At 46.6% G+C, this 22,425-nt stretch overlaps 2 protein-coding genes across 2 annotated transcripts in view; both read left to right on the top strand.

Moving 5' to 3' along the window:
- Positions 1-22,425, top strand: part of LOC119441256 (serine/arginine repetitive matrix protein 2-like) — a 216,629-nt gene that overhangs the window by 71,218 nt on the left and 122,986 nt on the right. The window lies entirely within an intron of this gene.
- Positions 1-22,425, top strand: part of LOC125942199 (uncharacterized) — a 95,503-nt gene that overhangs the window by 38,086 nt on the left and 34,992 nt on the right. The window contains exons 2-3 of the mRNA XM_049660350.1: positions 8,440-8,578; positions 11,555-11,694. Of these exons, the coding sequence (XP_049516307.1) occupies positions 8,440-8,578; positions 11,555-11,688 (273 nt within the window). The 3' untranslated portion in view covers positions 11,689-11,694. The remainder of the gene's footprint in view (positions 1-8,439; positions 8,579-11,554; positions 11,695-22,425) is intronic.

Below are 22,425 nucleotides of genomic sequence, written 5' to 3'. Positions count from 1 at the left end.
CGTTCGTCATCATCGTCTCCTTCCACAGCTGGCTTCGTTGCCACTCGTAATTCGGGTGTAGAATTTCGCTTGTCTTCGGTCTTCGTATTGGTCAGGCCGTGTTTACGGGGGGTACGAGCCATTGCTTAAGGGGGTATGAGCCATACGTTGTCTTACGTGACGGGCAGATTTAACAACACAGATGATACTCGAATGTGTGTGCATACCTGGCCACCAATATAGACAATAAATATGATCGTAGCTTCGTTTAAAATTCTGGGTCGTGCGCTAAATAGCTTCGCTGGTCATCCACCTTCACAGAGTGGAATGGCTCATGAATTTGTTTTTCATCGACTTTCATTTCCATTAATTTATGATTTCTTTAATTCAAATTATAAATTAAAGTAAATTCCACGATGCTGTCCTTGGTGTCTTTGTTTGCTGACTCCTGATGATATAACCAATAAAAATCGGGCCCTAGGTTTCGTTTCTTCTCGTTCATTACAAAGCGAGGCCTCTAACCGGTAGCATTGATGCCTTCAGGTACACCATGTGCGTGCTTGTTGAGCAGTTGCCTTCAACCAGAAAGTTTGCGTGAACCTGACACCTGCGGCAGAAAGGATGTTCCACATCCGCCGCCAAGGTTTTTCCCTTGGCGGCGGATGTGGAACTTTTAACTCCCAGGGTTAGTTCTAGTAGATAAACATAAGTACCTCAGAAAGTGGATGGCAAAGTGGCGTCGCGGTAGCTCAATTGTGTGAGCATCGCACTCGTAATGCGAAGACGTGGCGTCATGCCTCACCTGCAGCCAGTTGTTTTTCCATCCACTTTCCCTACGATTAATTTATTATCTGTTTAATTCAACGAATAACTACAAGTAATTTTGCCTATGCTATCCTTGGCATCCTGGTTGGCTTTTTATGATATGACAAATAAAAATCGGGTCCTCGGCTTTCTTCTATATATATATATATATATATATATATATATATATATGACTTCAAGTTGAATGGTTGCCATGGTTGCCATAAAGTTATAATTGAGCAGCTGATGCCCTTCTTTAAACACCACTGTTTTTTCTGAACAAAAGATCGTTGTCTTTGCAATAACTATCAGGACACTTTTAACATAACACATGACGTCCGCATGAGTTTAATGTTTGAACCGGCGGGAATTTTACGTCTGCACAACCTCTATACTGTTAAATTAACTGTATCGATCAGGCGCGAAGTGATACAAAATACACATTGTCTTCATGACTTTTCTCATCTACAGCAAAATGTTTCATCCCTAAATACGCGATGCAAGGAAATGTGGAAAGTGATACTAATAGTAAAGTTTGTTCTTTCTCCTTGAAGTTGATCGTGTCTCATGAAGGTGATAATCGTCGTTCATGAAGCGGAAGGCAGGCTGGAGGCGACAAACTTGAAGATGTATGCAGCGAAAATATTTACGCATTAAAATGCAGAGTTTGCACAAGAATACTGATGAAAAACACAGAAGTAAACAGCGCCTTACTCTTCTACTTTTTCCTTAGAAACCCAAGGACAACTGCCCCTACTTACTACAAACCGAGTCTCACTTTGCGACCACCAAGTTGTTACAGCCCAGACTAGCGTTGCATCCTACAGAGTCTTACTGATCTATCAGTTTAGTGATTACAGCCTACATTGAAAGGAATCACTTCCAGATAGTCTTTCAATACACATATAGTAAACAATAAAAAGGGGAGGTGGCAACTGCTCGTCGGCCTCAACATTCCCCTAACCAATGCGGTTACACCTGAACATAAGCCACCACCTACTGGGTTGTGCCTAATTTCGTTAGCAGTGATGTTAGACTTTAGGCAAGCGTTCGGCACCCTTTCCCATCCTGGCTCTCTTTCGCCTATCCCCCGCTCTTAGCCATTCCTCATTGCCTGGCTGCCTCTAATTTCTGTCGACACGTTTCTGCATAATTTGTCCGCAGGTGCAATTTCCGAACTGACACGCGCACCGGCAATTTACAAGCACTCCGTCAAAGGAGCGTTCTTGTCGAATCCTAGTTTGTTACTCTGCTGGCCTCTATCAGCTTTTGACGAGAGGGCTGTTCTTCAATTGGAGAATTATTGGCGCAGTTTCTACGTAGTTCATAGAGCGCGTAAAACGTGCTTCCCATTATGGGTCCTTTGCCGTAGGCGTTTAGACCCCACAAAATGCCGGTCGAAATCATCGCTCGCCACCTTTGCTGACAGTGTCAACGCGCCCACATTGATAGCTAGGGATCAGTAAGTAATTACCCCTGCATTCGAGCACTTCCCGCACAGTCACAGAGCCGAGGAAGTCTTGGTATACTTGGTGCGCCACGACGCCTGTTTTGCGTGTTTGAGAGATGAACGGCTCAACAACCACGACAAATTGTTCCAAAGATAAATTGTATTACATAATGCCTAGACCATCTCATAAATATGTGAAAGTTGGCATAGATTTCTACAGTGTACAGGGATCAAGTTGCCAAAATGGCAGATGTTAGGTTTTGAGAGTACATTGGCTCTCTTGTTCACCCTTATAGGTGGTGTTGTGCTTTGTCTGTTTATGAGACAAAGCACTAAGATATCCTCTGCATTTATTTAACAAATTTGCTGTATGTTGTATGCTATTGTAACTGCCGTTGGTGACTGTTTTTTACAAAGGTAGCTGTGGTCATTCGTCAAGCTCCCTCTGCGAAGAGCAGCTTTTACCTGCTGCTTCCTTCATCAGTCTGATGATAAAAAATAGTCATTATTATTGTTATTATTTTGTTATTATTGTTATTTTCATAGCAATTATATAGACACTCCAGGCGCACTTATGTCGTCGGAGTCGCCGTCGCGGTGAGGTTCTGTATAAAGTCCAGGCGCAATAACATCATCGCGGCGCTCCGTATTCTGTACGTGCGTCTCAAAGCGTGCGAGGGTGAGGCGACGATGTCGGCTCAATCTTGCACGCGCAAGGGGGGAATGTGGGGAGGAAGCGTGCCGTCTTCCATCGCGCGCAATGCTCCGGTGGGAGGGAAGTGAAGGGAGGGGGATACGTTTTACACCAGCCGCTACTGCGCAAGGTGCGGCCGCGCCTGCCGCCCTATCTTGAAAGCCATCTGCGACCGGGACAGAGTCCGCCCTGCGCTGTGTTCTCGCCGCTTTGTTCGCGTTGAAGCGAGAGGCACCACGAAGGTCAATTCGCTCACTGCTGTTGCCGCGCTTCCTTACTCCAGCCTTTTGAGAGCGAGCTTCCGCGATCATCGAGTGAGATGTGTTCATGTTTACTTGTGCGTGCGTGACACCGTGCTTCTTAATTTAGCAAGCCTATGTTTACATCTGTATACGACCAATAAAACTACTATTCTTTTACTATCGCAATCGGTGTCAGTATCTTTGTAAGCGTACTACCCAAGCGCATTACTTTGGTATCGTTGTGTAGAACAAATAAGCGATTGTTTGATCATGCATACGTCGCGTTCACAAATGGTGCCGTTGTCGAGCAACGCATGACGCAATCGGTGCTAAATTGCATTGTAGCGATGATGAAGGCGACATGAAAAAATTGCTCATTACGCAATGCATTTGCGCTGATCTGCTGCACGTCCGGCCGGCACCGCAAACTGTTGCGGGATTACGATGTAATATATCGCATTGATGTTTGCAGGGCGGATTTGAAAAACACTTATACAGAAGTAAAGAAGTAAAGTAGACGAATTTCAACAATTTTCATGGCCGTATAGCCGCTGTGTTTATCTAGACTATGTGTATAGCTGGCCTTTGTGTAGCCTTTGTTTATGTCTTCTCTGTAACCGTTTTTTTTTTTCAAATCTGCGCTGCAAATATGAATGAGAGATACAGTAACGAACCAGCCCGCCTCGCCGCATTGACTGCGATATAGCACTGCGTCAGAATGCCGAAAAAGCTTTCTACGTTTAAGTAGATGAAAGCTGAAAGGAAGGTTTTCTGCTTACTGGAGATAAGAAATTTGCAAGTAAACGCGTGGGAACTTGCAGCGGCTTCTACAGCGGAACCGTAACGAGGAATGACCTGATGTATCAAAGTATCTTAAAGTAGGTGTGGCAAGTATAGTATTAGATGCAATGATTCCTCTTGCATCTTGCATCTGTATCTCGAGTACTTTTCGCATCAGTATATCTTGTACCTGTATCATAATACATTAGCGAAATATCCTTCCCTACCCTGACTTCAAGGAACCGCAACACTGCACGTGTTGTTTTCCGAGATTGGAACGCCATGACATAATTATCCTTGTCGCCGACAATCATCTTGAATTAAGGTCATCTCAACCCACCACTGTAGCTTAGATGGCTATGGCGTTGGGCTTCAGTTAAAAGGCTGGGGTTTTGATGGCAGCCGCGGCGGCCGCATTTCGATTATAGCAAAATGCTGAAGCGCACGTGTACTTATATTTAGGTGGTCGTTAAAGAACCCCAGGGGGTCGGAATTATTCCGGTGTCCGCCATTACAGCGTGTGTCATAATGAGATCGTGATTTTAGCATGCAAAGCCGCAGAATTAAGTTTAAGATGATCTCACGTGATGCTACGGGGATAAGCAGGAGCTTCTCCAGTGGGCCATCCAACTGGTCGAGACCTTCACGCAAGCGGCCGGCATGGCATGTGCCCCAGAGAAGTCCGAATTTATTCGTATAAGAGCGAAGTATGCGACACGAGAAAATCGTCCGAGTTTCGAACTTTTCTTGGACGGGGGGCGTGTAAGAGAGGTGGATAAACTCCGCGTCCTGGGATTATGGATCGAACAAACGGCCGGAGTAGCGCACACGCTCCGCCTCCTCGAAGGTACTACACAAAACGTAGCTAAGATGATATGTAGGGTTACGCGAACCCGCGAGGGCTTCTCGCAAGAAGAAACAATCTGACTGGTACTTGCCTTTGTCATCAGTAGGATAACGTATGCACTCCCCTTCCAAAGCATCACCAAGCAGGAGCTCAAACAGCTTGAAGTGATTATTCGGCGGGCATTTAAAGCTGCTACAGGGCTCCCAGAAAATACCAGTACAGAACGTTTCGACAAATTAGGAATCCACAATACCTTCGAGGAATATGCGATGACCACCCTCATTGCGCAAAAGGAACGGCTGTGCGCATCAAAGCAGGGTCGGGCCATATTAACCAAACTGGGCTTTGCACTTCGCCCCCAGTTCAGTGCAGAAGAGACAGTGCAGATGACCCAGGAAGTCAGGCAGCACATAATGTTGTCCCCAATTCCGAAGAATATGAGTCCGAGATATCATGCAGGGCGCCGGAAGGCCTGAGCGAGAACCTTGCATCCAGAGATTTAGAGGACAACCGGACGTGTACTGCACAGACGCGAGTCAAACGGAGAGGGACTAGTATACGGTGGTAGCCACGAACCAAAATCATGTGATAGCTGCATCGGTCAGGGTAAAATCTGCCAGCACAGCAGAAGCCGCAGCGATTGCACTTGCAATTAGGGACGCGGAGAATAAGGACGTATCTGCTGCCATACTCACGGACTCACAAACCGCCTGTCGCCTGTATTTCTCCGGGACGGCGCCGCGCTTAGTACTAAAAATTCTAGGGAGTCAAATTACCGGATTCCACAACCTCACTTGGTGCCCCGCACACGAGGGCATGGAGGGCAACACAAGGGCGGACCGGCTAGCTCGCGTACTAAGCATCCGAGCTGCGGACCGACCCAGTGACGAGCCTCCCTCTACACCGCGCGACATCCTCGAACACCAAAGACTGGAGCGGAGGCAATATGGACGCCCTCACCGTAAGTTAAACAGTCAACAGGCGAGGAATTGGCGCCGACTTCAAACACACACATACCCAAACCTACATACACTTAGCCGTATTCACCAAGCATGATACACTGACGAATGCCCGTGGTGCGGGGACACACCAACGTTACCGCACATCACGTGAATATGCCCAAACAGACCGAAACATATAAACTCTACACTACTAAAACCACAAGATTTTAACAGGCAGTGGGAGGCGCGGCTTGCGGACGAGGACCAGAACAGCCAACTGGCTCTCCTGGACCAAGCCCAGCGAACCGCTCGTGCCAGTGGAGCCCTGGGCTAGGGACCCCAGCCACGGGACCTCAAATGACATTTTATGCATTAAAGGTTCTCTCTCTCTCTCTCTCACGTGATGCCAAAATATATTTTTCTTGTGTAACTCATTGCAGATGACAACTGGAGGCTAAACAGAAGTCGACGCACGAAAGTGAGCAAAGACTTCAAAGAAACTCGAGTTCAAATACAATGTCCATTAACAAGCGGTACGCTATAGCTATCAGCATAGCCAGGAAGTTTGTAACATACGCATTATCGGCACTCTCTGGTAACTTCCCTGCTGCGTTATAGCAGTGTTTGAATTCTGACCAAATCGCTGCTCCAACGCTGCAGTAAAACGACGACTAAATGCCGTAAACGCGTATGTTATATGAAGGGAGCACCCTCTCGATGTTGTTATGACAATTGTTGAAATTTGGCCGGTTATTTTTAAATATTATTTCGTGGAAATGCCGCCAATTCAGTTACGCTGATGCATTGCGGTATTGCCGAATGGTCAACGTCCTAAATTCCTCGACATTGACAGTGAAGACAGTTTCTGCCCCCTCCACGCGACTTATGCGTCGGCCCATTCCCGGACGGCTACAGCTTCATTCTTCACCTCGTGCTCCTCACTCACTTGGCTGCCGAAGCGTTCTCTTCACTAAATTTACCGGCACTGCCGAGGAAGAGTTCTGACAGGTTACAGCACGACTACTCTCTATTTAAATCAGGCTATAAACACGTGTCCTCTACACCGACGTTATGGTAGACGTCATATTCGCATGGTATTTATGTCATGCGAATGTTTAGACCAAACAGAGCAGAAATGAATACAACATTGGGAATGTGCTCGAGAATGCATTGTTTTTCTGATGTCAAGGATTGCAAACCAACGTGGCCATCTTTGTCTTGCTAGCACGTCCATGAGGATGCGATAGTTTGGGACACGCTGTCATTAGCACGCGGTTGGGTAACGTTGGATAGCATCGCGGGGAAAAAACAGATATTATTACCGATCTGTACGGTGACTGTCTTTGCGTAGCACGCCCTTCTTTCATTACGTGCTGTTGTGAATTATTTAGTACAGGTTCATCCCTTTATTTGCTCATATGCTTGCTAACGATATTTCGGGTGTTGTTTGGATAAAACTTACATTAGGATATGTATATATATATATGTATACGGTCATATTTGCACATTTATGCGACACCCCGGCTCAGAATTTTGCGATGACGTTCTCAGACTGTTCTTCTAGCGATCCTTGTTGAAAGTCTTGGCGGTACAATGCTTCCTGTGCTACACGGCAATGATTTGAGTTGGCACTGGCCTTTGGCCATTTTCGGTATAGTAAAGTGTTGTATACACCATCAGAAAGCACATCAATTCTTCACAGCGATGTCCTTCGTTGCCTTAATCTTATTTGATTCCGCATTTACACATTAATGAAAACGCACTAAGATGCACGTGCTTGCTTTATTTGTTCAATTCGATGGCAAAAAGGAGCGCAGAAAAATCTAGAATGCTCGCTGTGAACCAGACTTCTACACGTTACAGGAAAAAATAACCGATTACAATTACATTACTTCTTTCAAATATGTAATTGGTTGTCATTAAAAATTACAGCCCCACGAAAGTAACCGAGCAATTACAAACAAAATAATCGATTACTTTAACGCTACGTTCTACCCCACTTTTATAAACATGCACAAATACGGTAAATAGAACGAGCTAGATTGGCTCTTTCAGTGCGTCCTGTGCAGCCCCGCACACGTCTTTTTTCCACTAAGAATTGCTTTTCAAAAGTTTCTTCGGTAGTCTTCCCCCGTTTTCTTGTGAAGACATCTGCAGCGACACTGAAAACTCGGTCGAGGTGTGCGCCGGAGACAAGGGCTCTGTTGATTGCGCGTGGAGAAGCACCACGAGCGCGAGGAAGGCGAAGAAGAAGATGAACAACCCAAGGAGGCATACGTTCACGATCGAGCTCCAGCCGCGACTCGTTCGGGGCCTCAAGGACGAGGTCACTGCCACCTCTTGGGCCCCATACCTGCTTTCTGAGTATATGGCCACGGACCTCAGGAAGCATCTGGACGGTCTCGTGGCCGACGCTGAACGCCAGGGCAGAGCCACTCAGACGAAGGTGCGTATCAGGATAGACGGTCATGATTTTTCAGCATGGTTGCTGCGATAGAATTGTGACAACGTTACATTTTGCACACGGAGAAGTCATTCGCATAATTATGACCTTCTAAATGCTCGAAACGCTTGCAAGAAATTCTAAAATGTGTGATAAGAAAGTGCTCCAACTTATCGCCAAGGTTAAATCGCGAAAATTTTATTGAATGACGGTGAAGACATCCACCATAACGTCACCGTTATTTTCGTACGTTCTTTAGCAGGTTCACAGCTCGTATGCAATACCGCAACGATGGTCGCTCCTGCCACTCTTGGTCCGCAAGAGGAGAGGGCACTGGGACGTACGTTGCCAGCAACAGGCCGCCTCACTTCTACACAAATCAATGGTCGTTGCGAAGTGTGAGTATTTCTAACCAGGATCTCGTCAGGGGACCATCGGATCTCGGGGACAAACGTATAAGCTCTCCTTAGTTAATTTTATCGACGGAGGGAAGAAACATTTTGAGCCCTTAGTCTTTTACCGCCTTTTGTGGCCACCAAGTCGCATAATATGCCATAATCGTAGTTGTGGTCTGCACGCTTTAAAGGCCAACTGCAAATAATTCAACCCCCCTTAAAAAGCCTAATTTCAGATAGCGGAGATATAAATGAGTTTCCGTGCAAACTTTTGCATTGCGAATAGGCGTGGATGCGTCACCAAAATCTCGCAGAAATGGCCGTTTTGATGCATAATCTGAAAAAAAAAGGGGGGGGGGGAACACGCCGCCATACCACGGCCGGAAAGGACGCATGACCTAGAACTGTCGGCTTTTATCATATCCTCCGAGGTTATGTGGCATCCGCGTCTTCCCACGTTGCGCTGTTCACTGTTCTTATTTGACTGTTTATTCGCAATGTGTAATGTCCACGAGTGAGCTATCATAACGCATGCCGAAGTATTTCCGATTGCAATTGACGTACTACATCGATTCAGGTAATGCATTATTCAGAATTCTACTCAGATAATTGCGTCAGCCGAGCCTCCACCCGATGATACTGTGTAATAAATCCCTCGGCGGCGCCACCCCTTTGGTGTGGCTGTATTTTTGTCGATCTAGCTGGTTTCGATATCAGCAATTATGATGGTATAAAAAGTAAATAAAAGATACCGGCGTGAGTCGCTCCTTTGCGATATTCATGAATTGTCCAATCTCGATTCCCCTTACATGCTTTCCCGATACGTAGGGCTCCGTGTTTTGAGAGTTTATTTTTCTTGAAATTCGGAGGGTGTTTTTCGGAGTTCATTTTCTGGCGGAAATACGGAGTTTATCGGAGTTTATGTCTCGTAAGTCCCCAATTCTCTTAAATTCGGATCTAAATTTTGGATTATTCTCAATACTCTAAAATCTTAGATGAAATGATATCTGAACACGAAAAACATTAGAACGCACGAAGCGTATTTTTGTTGTCTGGAAGTTTTGAACGCAGAAACACATACAAACACAAGCACAAATACTTGAATACAAAACACCTGCGTTTGAGCGTAGTACAACCTTAAAGCTTGTTGTAATTGACGCAATCATAATTTACGAGGTTGCCGTCACTGATGTAAGAGCGCTCCTTTCGATTGATGATTCTCAGCTTTGAAAATGCCCTTCCAACGTTTGCGCTAGAAGACTCAGCGCGCATCGCGAAAGCTCTGGCCACTAGACTGTGTGAAGTCTCCAATGTGACAGGGGTTGAACAATGTTACTGATTAATTAGCCCTGATAGTCTGAAAATCACTCATGAGTTGGCTCGTGTCGTCAGTTTCAAGAAACACTAACTTCGAACGCGCGGGGTAGCTCATGCTTCGCATTTAGATTCACAATTTGAACATTATACCAAACGATTCACTGGCGTACTGGAGTGCATCGAAAAGGTTTCTCTCAACGGTCTGTCTCCACTTTTCAGCGACAGCAGCGTAGTAACCAGAAGGTCTGCGACAGTCGTTGAGCGGTCATACGTCTCTCGCTCCGTGCGCGACAAGCCCTTTGTTGAATGTGCAATGGCTGGGGTTTACGAGATACTGTTGAAGTGAGATAAACCTTATATCGGCCGAACCAGCCGATGTATCAATGATAGCTTAGAACATGCCCTTTCGATATAGAACGGAACAGGGTCGTATTGCCGTTAAAATCGGAGTTTATCGGATAAATCCGAATTGTCAAAAATTTGACCGGCAAGCGTTTATCGAGCTTTTTCGAATTTATCCGAAAACAGGGAGCTCTACCGACAAGTCTCGAACCATCATGTAAATATATTATTATTTCTCTGCGCGGAACGGGAACACTTGATCAGCCATGACTACAAGTGAAACTACATGTGCCTCAGGTCTAGCCGGCCTCGCCAGTCCTGGGGCCAGCATTAATTGGATACGAGCGCAGATTCTCCGAGACGCAGGTGGCTGTCGAGGATAGACGATCTTATTGATGCGTGGTTTATGGGTCTAGCACTGTAGAAATCAATTTTGTTCGCGCAATAGCGTTCGGGTCGAGTTATGCGCTTTGAAGCTGGAAACACGAGTGTCACACAGGTAGCGGTGACAGGAATAACGTATAAATTTGTCAGCCTGAATTTCGTTCTAAATCTCCGTTGAGTCCCCACGGAGGGCATACTCAACTTGTAGCAGTTCAGGTACGCCAGGAGCGCCCCACAGAACCCCAGCATTCGCATTAAAATTCCCATGTTACTACGAAGCTGTAGGTATAGCTCTACCTCCCAATGGGTCTCTCGTCTCCGTAGGCAAACACTTGGGAGGCAGGCGCCGTGTGCACCACTGGGTTCCTTGCAGCACCAGCAGATGGCGCTCGCCTCGGCGCAATCGCAGCAGCGGCCGTGCGGAGGAAAGAAAAGAAAGAACCAGAAAGCTCGCCTTCGCGCATTGCGTTCGCCGCAAGCGTTTCCCGATAAAGATTAGTGTTGCATGAGCTGCCCTTACCGGGAAGCGGCAACTACAGCATACGAAGAAAGGAGTGGCTTAACTACACTTTCGTCTGTAAAAGAAGACGCGCCTAGCAACTTATTTGTGTTGGGACAGTGCTATGCGAAGGCCACGTATGGACTCCTGGAGAGCAGCATGCATGCTAGGCGCGTCGAAAGTGTGGCTAAGTGGATTTCTCTTCTCTCTGGTCTACGCTTTGTAGGTGCACGAAGTAGTGGCGCAAGCCAAGTTGCAGGCCGTTGAAACGTCTTAGGCTAATGATTAGGTAAAGTGCATGTGAATGTCCCCGTGTGAGATACTTCAAGCAACTTCGCAATGGGTAATCGTTCTAGTTGTCGTTTACAGCTTCGCTGTCTAACCACGTTCACTGCGTGGATGTGAGGCCATTTTTTTCATTACCGGTGCTTTTGTAGGTTCCGTCCGAGTGTGCAGCGCCAGGACAACGTTCTCTCTGGCGGCTCTTCTCTGGCGAGCCATGAGGACGAGGGTATTTGGTGACTTCCTGGTATCGAGCGCCTCATCTCAGCTGAGAGGAACGCTTCCCTAGTATAGGGTGAGTGCTTTGTAGCGGAACATAAATACGCCGATACCTGAAGAATGCCAGATGTACACGATTTTCGAGCGATAACGAGAAGTGACAGCTACAGTTTTGTTGTTACGGAGGGTGATCCTAATATGCCCCTTGTCGTGTCGTCGCTTTTTTCAAGACAGAAAACTTCGCTTGTCGCCCTAAAATGCCCGTGGTGCCTTCCGCCAGTTACCGCGTGATTGCGCAAGAAAATGGTGGCAATCAGTCCTGCCATCCGGATCTGTATTCGCCCTTGACACTTCCTGTTCACCGTCACATAAAAAAAATTCGAATTCAAGCCATCGCTTCGTCTCATCTCACAATGAGGACAAAGTATTGATGTTTTATCCGTATTTTTGAGATCAGCGGTTTGTTTGGATGCTGTTAGGCCTGAGACGCAACTGGACATCAGCGAAAGTGTTTTTGATTTCTACCTAAAAGATGGTGTGATGCATTTCATGCTGGGCATAGAGTTTCCTACAATAGTTACTACAGGGAACGCTGGGTATGCAATCGTTCAGCCACCATGGGAATGATAAGGGGCACATGGATTTATCTGAGCTTCGTGCTTGTGGCTTTCTTTATTATGCTGTATCTGCCTTCATTGTCCTAAAATCAAATTATTCTATACATTTCTAAGTGCAGATGACTCTGAGAATACGCAAAATTACTACTACTTGCAGTGGTTGAGCTGTCGAAGTGGCGCAATCAAAACGCGCGCCAAGCGTCTCAACGCACTGGCTTGCCGGCAAGAAATTTATAGGGGCGTTGCATGGACGCTCGCCAGTGTATGCCTCCGTGGCATAATGGTTACATTATCGGGCTTCTGTGCTATCGAGGTCCTCTGTTCGAATCCTTCCTTCGGACATATTTATTAATGTTTACCTAATTCTTCATTACACATTTCCTTGTTCAAGATGTGTATGCATGCTGGCTGAACCGCCCAGCTTGCAGCTCCCGTTGACACTAGCGCCAGAGTTCCCTCTAGTAAGTATAGTATGAAATTCTATGATGCTGGCGACATGGAATGCACTGTTGATGATGGAATATTAGAACTACATCTAGTACACTCTTCTTAAAACTTTGGCCTTGCGGCACGTTGGCGATTTTTCACGGGTGTATGATTGTATTTATTAGAACTGTTCACTTAATAAATACAATATAAATAGTAAAAGCAGCGGAAGAATTTTATACTGACCTGTACATTGCTTTGAGTAGTCACGCTACCTGCATTCGAAGAATTAAGTGAAGAACGGGATACAGTCTCCTTCTATAAGTAGCGATGAAGTTAGACGGGCCTTGCAAGACATGACCCGGGGAAAAGCGGCAGGAGAAGATGGAATAACAGTCGATTTAATCAAAGATGCAGGAGACATCATGCTTGAAAAGTTTGGCGTCCTTTATTCGCAATGCCTCACGACTTCAAGAATACCAGAGATATACTACCCATAAGAAAGGAGACGTTAAAGAATTGAAGAATTATAGGCCCATTAGATTGCTTCCAGTATTGTATAAAATGTTCGCCAAGATATTTTCCAATATAATCAGGGCAACACTTGACTTTAGTCAACCAAGAGAACAGGCTGGCTCCAGGAAGGGTTATTCTTCGATGGATCACATCCATGTCATCAGTAAGGTCAACCAAGAGAACAGGCTGGCTCCAGGAAGGGTTATTCTTCAATGGATCACATCCATGCCATCAATCAGGTAATCGATAAATTCGCGGAGTACAATCAACCTCTCTATATGGTTTTCATAAGACTGAAAAGCCATTTCATTCAGTAGAGATACCAGCAGTCGTAGAGATAATGCGTAATCAAGGAGTACAGGAGGCATACGTGAATATCTTGGCAAATATCTACAAAGATTCGACAGCTACCTTGATTCTCCCCAAGAAACGTAGAAAGGTACCGATCAAGAGAGGGGTCAAGCAAGGCGACACAATCCCTCCAATGCTATTCACTGCATGCTTAGAAGAAGTATTCAAGCCATTAGACTGGGAAGGCTTAGGAGTGAATATCAACAGCGAATATCAGCAGCTCTGGGGACGAATTACAACAAGTGATTGAGGATATAATCGAGAAAGTATAAGCGTAGGGCTGAAGATTAATTTGCAGAAGACAAAGTAAATGTTCAACAGCCTGGCAGGAGAATCAGAATTCAGGATCGCCAGTCAGCCTCTAGAGCCTGTACAGGAGTACTGTTATCTAGGTCAATTACTCAAACGGAAGCCCCTTCATGAGAAGAAAATTCACAGAAGAATAAAAATGGTTTGGACTGCATACGGCAGGCATTGCCAAATCCTGACTGGGAGCTTACCAGTATCGTTGAAAAGAAAAGCGTACAATCATTGCATTCTACCGGTTCTTATACATATGGGGCAGAAACTTGGAGGTTAACTAAAAAGCTCGAGAACGAGTTAAAGACCGCACAAAATCCGATGGAACAAAAATTGTTAGGCGTAACATTGAGAGACAGGAAGAGAGCGGTGTGGATCAGAGAGAAAACGGGGTTATCCGATATTCTAGTAGACATAAAGAGGAAAAAATGAAGCTGGGCAGGCCAAGTAATGCGTTGGATGGATAACCGTTGGACCATTAGAGTTACGGAATGAATACCAAGAGAAGGGAAGCGCAGTCGAGGACGGCAGAAAACTAGGTGGGGTGATGGAAGTTAGGAAATTTACAGGCGCAAGTTGGAATCAGCAAGCGGAAGACGGGGGTAATTGGAGGTTGCAGGGAGAAGCCTTCGTCCAGCAGTGGACATGTAAATAGGCGGATGATGATGATGAAGAAAAAAATATAAAAGAAGAAATATGGAATTTTCCTGCTGACTTTTCTCACCTTGTCGCGTCCATGTATTTGTGCCACCTGCGGCGCGACACCACGACAGGCGTGTAAAATTCACCCAAGAAGCAAGTTGCATAGAAAGCAAAGGACACACAATGGGCTAGAGGCGCTAGGTTTTTTGTAGCGTTAGCTACACTGGCCTAGCCAAGCCCGTTTCGCGCGGCACATCAAGAGCCGTGCTGCGCATGCGCAAGAATCAGTGATGTCACACGGCTTGCGCACCGGAGCCACCGGAGCCGGCACCTCTCGCGCACTCCGCCGCCGCCGCGCGCGACTCACCGCCGCCGGTCTGCGCATTCCAGAGGAGTGACGTCGTAGCCGTGGTAGACGCACTGGCGCCGGCGCGCGCTCGCTGTGCAGCCGCCGTCTGACACTGCGCTGGAGCCGCTGCGCTTGACTGGCGTTTGCCAATGTGGTATAGCCATGGAGAAGGAGAGCGCAAATGCTGCTCAACAGCGCAGAAGAACGGAGAAGCTTGACTCATCGGATCCCGAAGTAGTTGCCTGGCAATTAGCGGTTGAGCGTAGGAGGAATGAATACATGTGCCACATAATACGTATACCGCGTGTGTGTCATTGGAGCAGCAGTAAGCATGACAATCAAGCTAATCCTTGACAATCTAGACATCCAGGAAAGCTAAGAATAATCAGCTGAACCTTTGCTAACGCTACGTATATCCTGGCATAGCCGAGCTAAGCCACTGCAACTTTTTTTCTTTTTGTCCTTGCCTGTTAGGCGCACTTACACGCCTGCAAGGCTGAACAATGTTGCCCAACCAGCGGTGTTGAGCACGAGAGAATATGTCAGTGGGGTCGCTTTTCGCTATCGCTTGAATATTTCGGGGATGTGGTTGCTTATTAAGAACATATAGCACGTTGAAGACAAGGCTACAACTGCAGTTACCATCGCAACTAGCGCCAAGTGTGTCCAGTTCCTTCTTCGTTTGCTCTCGTGTCGTTCTACTTGTGGATCACTAAAAAGCTAAATTAGCAACAGTTTCTCGCATATCGTCATACACATAATTATCACAGCTCCCAACGTTAGATTAACCACCCCGGCTCTACATAAGTAAGCCTTCTGCATATATTTAGAGATGTTTAAATGAAACAGAAGCCCTACAGTTGCTGTCAGCAAGTATTTGTGATGTGGCTGTGTGTCCTCGCAGAATACAAGATCTAGGGTCTCCGACTTTTAAGTTTATACCCTCAGTATCATTTACTCCTAAATATTTTCAAGTCCCTTTCTTTATTAGAAAAATACGGCCAATATGAATTGAGCCATCTGTCAGTAAAACATAAGTTCACTGGGTATCAACGCAAAGCTACGCTTACATTATCGCTCGGCTAATCATAATGTCGTACACCAGAAGATTGGACGACGCTATAGTGCACTTCAGGTGCAATGAACACATGCGCTACCTCGCACGGAACTCTAGTCTGTAAGTAGTGTTTACAATCATTCACTGCAGAGCAATGGCGGGCTGAACGTCTTTGCTCCTTCTGCAATGCGTTGGCACTTATACTTTGTGTTAACTGTTGTTCTACAAAGAGCCGCTGTTCTATTTCTGCAACAAGTAGCCAGCTGAGCAGACTGGCGTGTTCTGAAGCTTTGCTTATTCACATCTACTCCATAACACGTCGGGAAGCGCCGTTCCTCGCCTGAAGCTGTCGTGCGCACGATTTCTTTCGCTTGACGTGCACACAGTTCAACATCTGAGAGTTTTGGACATATGCGAACCGCTTCGTTTTGTTTTTAAATGTTAACCTATTTTTGTACAGTCTTATGTGCAATAGCCTTTTGAGTAGTCTGTTCAGTCTCTTGCGCTATAGCTCACAGGAATGGTTCAGAAGCGTCAGAGCACTCAAATAATATTTTCAAATAATTTGCCTCCAATACCGACCTAAATCACTAATTATTTGTAAGATGCAATGTCCAGATTAGCCACCATGAATTGATGGGCAAGAGGAATCTAAATGGGATCAAGGGTGATAATTTTCGATAATGCATGATGCACTAAAAATTATGTTCGTTGTTGCAGGTGTCCCGTCATTGATCATTGTCCTGAAGATGACCTCGGGATACGCTTTACCGGAGGAAGCTGCTTAATAAATTCCCGGTGGAAATATTTTTTAATGGGCTTTTGTTTATTTGTACCTTTCTTGAAAAGCGGTTTGTAGTGTTCCCACACGAAATGGGATAAAAAAAAGCGTCGTCGGCAGACTGACTCTTTCTTGTGCTCCAAATTATCTGCTGTTTTAGTTACAAGAAAATGCTACACTTAAATTCTGCAAGTTGCCACACATATTCATTCCGTTCCTTAATATAGCCGCAACTATTCTTTGAACCAACTACTCTGCACTTCTACTCTGCACTTCTGCCGTTCCGCATTTTGCAGCATGAATGGAGTACAGTGCGTTAGCGAAAATGTAGTTGCATTTCCGACGAAAATCGCGCAGTAGCAAGTCAGAAGCGGTAATGGTTTCGTTGAGGCCACGTGTGGCGCGGCAGCTTAAAAGCCACCTTCTTCCTTCAATGAAAACTACTCCGCGAAGAGGGTTTATATATGTGCATGTTCATTTAAGACGGCGCGTATTGATTCTAGGAACTAGATGTCCTGCATGCAAAGACAGGAGAGAGAGAGAGAATAGACTTTATACAAAAGAGCCCACGAGCGTAGGTAGCACCTCCGGTCTGCAGTGGGTGGTCGCCTCAGTCCAGGAGTCCATAGGCGTTAGCCGCCCTTCTCTCTCGGTGGACCAGGTTGAGCTGGTCCGCGGAGGCGGAGCGGGCGAGCGCTGCCTCCCATTGCCGTGTCGTGGGGTGTGCTGTGGTCATGAGCTCTGGTGTGCTTGCGCAAGCCCGTACCATGTGGTAAAACATTGCGCATTGACAGCAGTGTGGACATTTATGGAAATACAGTGCAGTGTGGATATTAGTTTGGAGTTTCCGCCATAGAACACTTGCTCTTGCGTTGCCCAATTTACTGAGGTGAAAAGGACGCTCCGATTGAGAACCTGCAGAAGAAGTACTTGGCGCATGCATTCCTACTACACCTTGTGTCCTCGGGATGCTCAGTTATAGCCCGCTCTGAAGCTTCAACCATTTTTCTTGTCCGTTTCTCAAACCTATTCTGCCAGTCATCAAACCAGTATCAAAGAGAGACTGGTTTGTTGAACATGTGGTGACATACCGCAGTAACGTTGTAAGAGACGCTCAGGCGGAGCAATTGCAGGCCTCCATCGCCAGACAACGCCCGTCATTTGCTTTTTCTTTCTGGGGTTTTACGTGCCAAAACCAGTTCTGACCACCAATTTTGACCACCTGGGGTTATTTAACGTGCACTACAATGCAAGCACACGGGCGTTTTTGCATTTCGCCTGCATCGAAATGCGGCCGCCGCGGCCGGGATTCGATCCCGCGATCTCGTGCTCAGCAGCGCAACGCCTTAGCTGACTGAGCCACCCCGGTGGGTCCGACGTTTGCTACCACCCATCACCGTCTCCACAAGATAGTGTTATTCAATGCCGCAATGCTCGCGGTCTGGGTCCCTTATGAAGCGCAGCGCTTCATTGTTGCGGGGGTTAGCGGAAGGCGCTCCCGTTAGGGCAGGGAAAACAGAAAATTCGGCCTTAGGTGATTGCCTGACATCAACCTCCGACGGCGCCTCGCTATTGAGCCATAAACCGCTTCGGTTTGTCGTTCAACATTTGGTGGACCTCATTCCTGCGCCCTTCCATCGTTAGCCATTTAAATTTAAACGACTAAGTGTAACTGACGCCAACAAACATTCTCGTTCCTTGAAAAAGTGGCCAAATCTGTAAGGTAATTTAGTATCAAGCTGCACATTTCACTTTCTAGTGACGGTGAAGAACACAATAGCGAAGACGGCATTACGACACTCACTGCTTATTGGGCGAATCTGGAGCCCAGAAAAAAAAAAAAACAAGCGACAGTCAAGCTCAACGATCGCGCCGAGACCACAGTCGGCGATCGTCGAAATTCTGATTTGAGGTTCACGCGCGTCGGCTTCTTTACAATACTCGTCGAAAGTTCCTGACTAATCGCTGGTGCTCGCATACCTTGTAGAAAGTACAACACTCTTGGCGTCGTGTAAACAGACTGATTACGCAATGTTTGCCGAGAACATAGGCAACAGATAGGACCAAGGATAACATTCGAACGAGTTCCAAGTCGTGCAGGCGCGTCTTGCGCTTAACAATAACTCAATGCAGTCGCGGGAAAAACGGAGAAACGAGTACACGGGTCAATAGTATCCAGCCCTAAAAATACTGTCCGTGTGTTACAATTGGAAAAACAGGTGTATATGAGTCACGTATACATCAAGCAGATAGAAGCATAAGAATTTAGGGCTGCGCAAAGCGAAGAAGAGTTCAGCAGCAGCTCTTGCCGCCGGTGATGTCCGCTTAAGAGCGCTTCCAGGAGAGAAAGAGAGAGAGCGAGAAAGAGAGAAATTTATTATTCGAGAAAAGCTAGGCGGTCGGAATTCCAAGAGAAATGTTCAAATCTGAAATCCTGCCATGTTCAGGTGATCGAGGCGTATCTGCACGACCCTGATTGGGGGAAGGAGGTAATGGCCATGCATGTACATATTTCATCCCTTCGAACACGAACTTATCTGCTCAAAGGTGAAAAAAAAATGTCATTGTTTACTCGTAATTGGTTACTGCAAAAAGAGTAATTGAAGTACAGTGAGCGTTACCTATCAAAATGAGTAATATTTAAATTACAAAATTACCAAAGAACGCCATTCATTGCAAGTATGTATTGACATCTAATTCGTTACGCACAAGTCTGCTGTGAATTAAATCAGCATTGAAATGAATAAGAGTGGTGGCGTGGAGCAGAGGTAGAATACTCGGCTTCAAATCTCAAGGTCGTAAGTTTAAATCCTACTCCAGTCCACTACATCTTCAGGCATGGAGTGGTGCCTGACACCGGCAAGAAAAAATATATATTGCCGAGAGCTAGTGGGCTATACTAGTTCAGGTGCAACCAAACTTGGAAGGCCCACTAAGCTTCATCAAAGTCCCTCCCTCACCAGAACAGGAATTGGCCTCCCTGGTGCAGTATTCGGCCACTACCTCCCTCATGACTTCCGACAATTAACCCATGGCCCTCAGTCCCCAGTGGCTGCGGAGCACATGACCAAGGCGCCTGGTCAACCTGCTACGCGGCAGAGGGTGCTAAGAATCTCTGGGTCCGGACAGGCCGCCAATGGAAGCTGAACCTGGCAACGTTCAACACGCGCACCCTCTCGAGTGAGGCTAGCTTAGCAGGACTATTTGAAAATTATCAGGCATTGCCTGGGATATTATTGGCCTTAGTGAGGTTAGAAGAACTGGTGAGGCTTACACAGTGCTGACTAACGGCCACGTCCTCTCCTACAGAGGTCTTCCATGGTAAGAGAGAATCCGGGGTAGGATTTCTAGTTCATAACAACATAGCGGGCAACATTGATGAATTCTACAGCATTAATGATAGAGTAGCAGTCGTCATATAAAGCTGAATAGGAGGTACAAAATGAAGGTAGTACAAGCCTATGCCCGAACCTCTAGTCACGATGATGAAGAAATAGAACAGTTTTATGAAGATGTTGAATTAGCAATGAGAAAGGTGCAAACTCAGTATACTGTAGTCATGGGCAACTTCTATGCAAAAGTGGGGGAAAAGCAGGTTGGTGAGCAAGCAATTGGCAAATACGGCATCGATTCTAGGAATGCAAGAGGAGAGATGTTAGTAGAATTCGCGGAAATGAATAGGCTCCGAATAATGAATACCTTCTTCAGGAAGCGCAGCAACAGGAAGTGGACATGGAAAAGCCCTAATGGAGAAACAAGGAATGAAATAGATTTCATACTATCTGCCGATCAAGCATAATGCAGGATGTATAAGTGTTAAGTAAGTCTACAAAGACCATAGGTTGTGAGGTCTAAGGATTTCTCTCAATTTGAAGGAGAGCAAGAGTGAAATAAGTCAAGAGGAAACAGGCCAACCTAGAGGCAGTAAGGGTAAAAGCAGACCAATTCAGGCTGTGCTCACCAACAAATATGCAGCTTTAGAAGAGGAAGATAAAGACAACATCGAGGTAATGAATGAAACCGTAACTAAGTTGATCTCAGAAGCAGAGAAGAGAATAAAACATTTATTATTGAAAATTAATAGCCGTTTTGTGGTCGGACCTCCTAGTCCGGAAGACCATGGCTTTTGCCGCCGTCCGGGCTCGTTTGACCAGGGCTTGTTGCTGTTCTGGGTCCGAGCTGGACAGGGTCGCCTCCCACTCGACTGTCGTCGGATTATGCTTGGCCGATATTTGCGGATTCTGTTGGCACGCCCCGACCATGTGGTATAACGTGGCTGCTGGGGACAGAATTTGCATTGCGGATTGTATGCCATAGAATCTATCTTTGATAACACATAAGGATTTGGAAAGGACAATGTTTGTAAGCGTCTCCATGCTACCTGCGTTGCCTTATCTAATTTGGGATCAGGCGGGGGTAAAGTGCGTCTACTCAGCCGGAGGTGTTGTAGGATTTCAGAATATGAACGAATGGGCTGAGGATCGTCCTGGTCAGCGAGAAGTTGTGCTGTGGAGGAATCGGCGGAGCCCCGTTGGAGAAGTTCTCGGGCGGAGGCATGATCAATCTCCTTGCCTCGAACTCCCGCGTGCCCTGGTACCCACAGTAGCTGTTTCCACTGACCCTCTGACGATTGGCCGCAGCCCTGTTGCAGTATTGAGTGTGCGAGGTGGCCGACTTGACCTCTTGCGAAATTGCGATAGTCCGCCTGGGAATCCGTGAGGACAAAGGTGGCTCTTGGATTACGCATGGCTAGGCTATACCGGCCTCTTCCATGGCTGTGATGTCTAGTCCGGTGGCCGAGATGCAGTCTACCATCTGTCCCCTGTGTACAAGGTTGCCGTGGAGCGGTTGTGCAGGGGTCCTGCGGCATCTACAAAGAAGGCGCCCTGCGTGATCCGAATACTTGTCGTAGGCTTTGGCTCTGGCCGCTCTACTGTTTTCGTGGTGGACGGGGGTGCATATTACGTGGCAACGGGCGAGTGATGATATCCGGCTGCCATTCTGGTGGTATGATCGCTTGCTGGCGACCTGAGTGGGTGGATTGATGCCCAGTGCTTCTAGCGTGGTGCAACCTGCGTTGGTGCTTGCGAGCCGAATGACTTGGTTCATGTATGAGCTTGGAAGAGTTCTGACGCTGTATTTAGATGCCCATTTCAAGTAGCCTGTCATTCATGGCCCATGGTGGTAGAGTGAGGGCTTCCGATATGTAAGTCGGAGTAGACGGTCCAGTTTGAGTTCGTCCTTTTTGAGAACACGTAGTACGAGAAGCTGTAAGTGACACGACTGATCACAAAGGCCTGTACCACGCAGTGTGTCCGCTTCTTTAATGCCACGGTGTCGATTGCAAATTCTGGATATCATTCGGGAGATATTGGTACAGGTAGTGCGGAGCTTTGAATTGCTGCGTTGTTGTTGCCTGATTATTAATGTATGCTCAAGGGACGCGGATAGTGTCCACTTCCTTGACCAGATATTGATGGAGTTGAATATTCAACGGAATTTGGTTGCCACGCTTCCTAAATACCAGGAGTGCTGATTTAGTAGCAGGAGCATCGAAGTCCGCAAGCGAGGCCGATGCGCTCTACAGTATCGCTGCGGAGTGCTTCTTCCATCTGTCCATGCTGCAGTGTTGGTCCATGTAGTGAGATCATCTGCGTATAGAGCGTGCTGATTCCGGGTATCTGTTGAGTTGCCTGGCAGGTCCAGTAGTGCTATATTAAACGCAGTCGCGCGATAAGCCCCTTGCGGTGTGCAAGAGTCCCCATTGT

The sequence above is a fragment of the Dermacentor silvarum genome, chromosome 1 (assembly GCF_013339745.2).
Source record: "Dermacentor silvarum isolate Dsil-2018 chromosome 1, BIME_Dsil_1.4, whole genome shotgun sequence".
Classification (NCBI taxonomy): domain Eukaryota; kingdom Metazoa; phylum Arthropoda; class Arachnida; order Ixodida; family Ixodidae; genus Dermacentor; species Dermacentor silvarum.
Note: the sequence above shows the minus strand (reverse complement) of the source record. Positions and strands in the feature narration are given on the sequence as shown.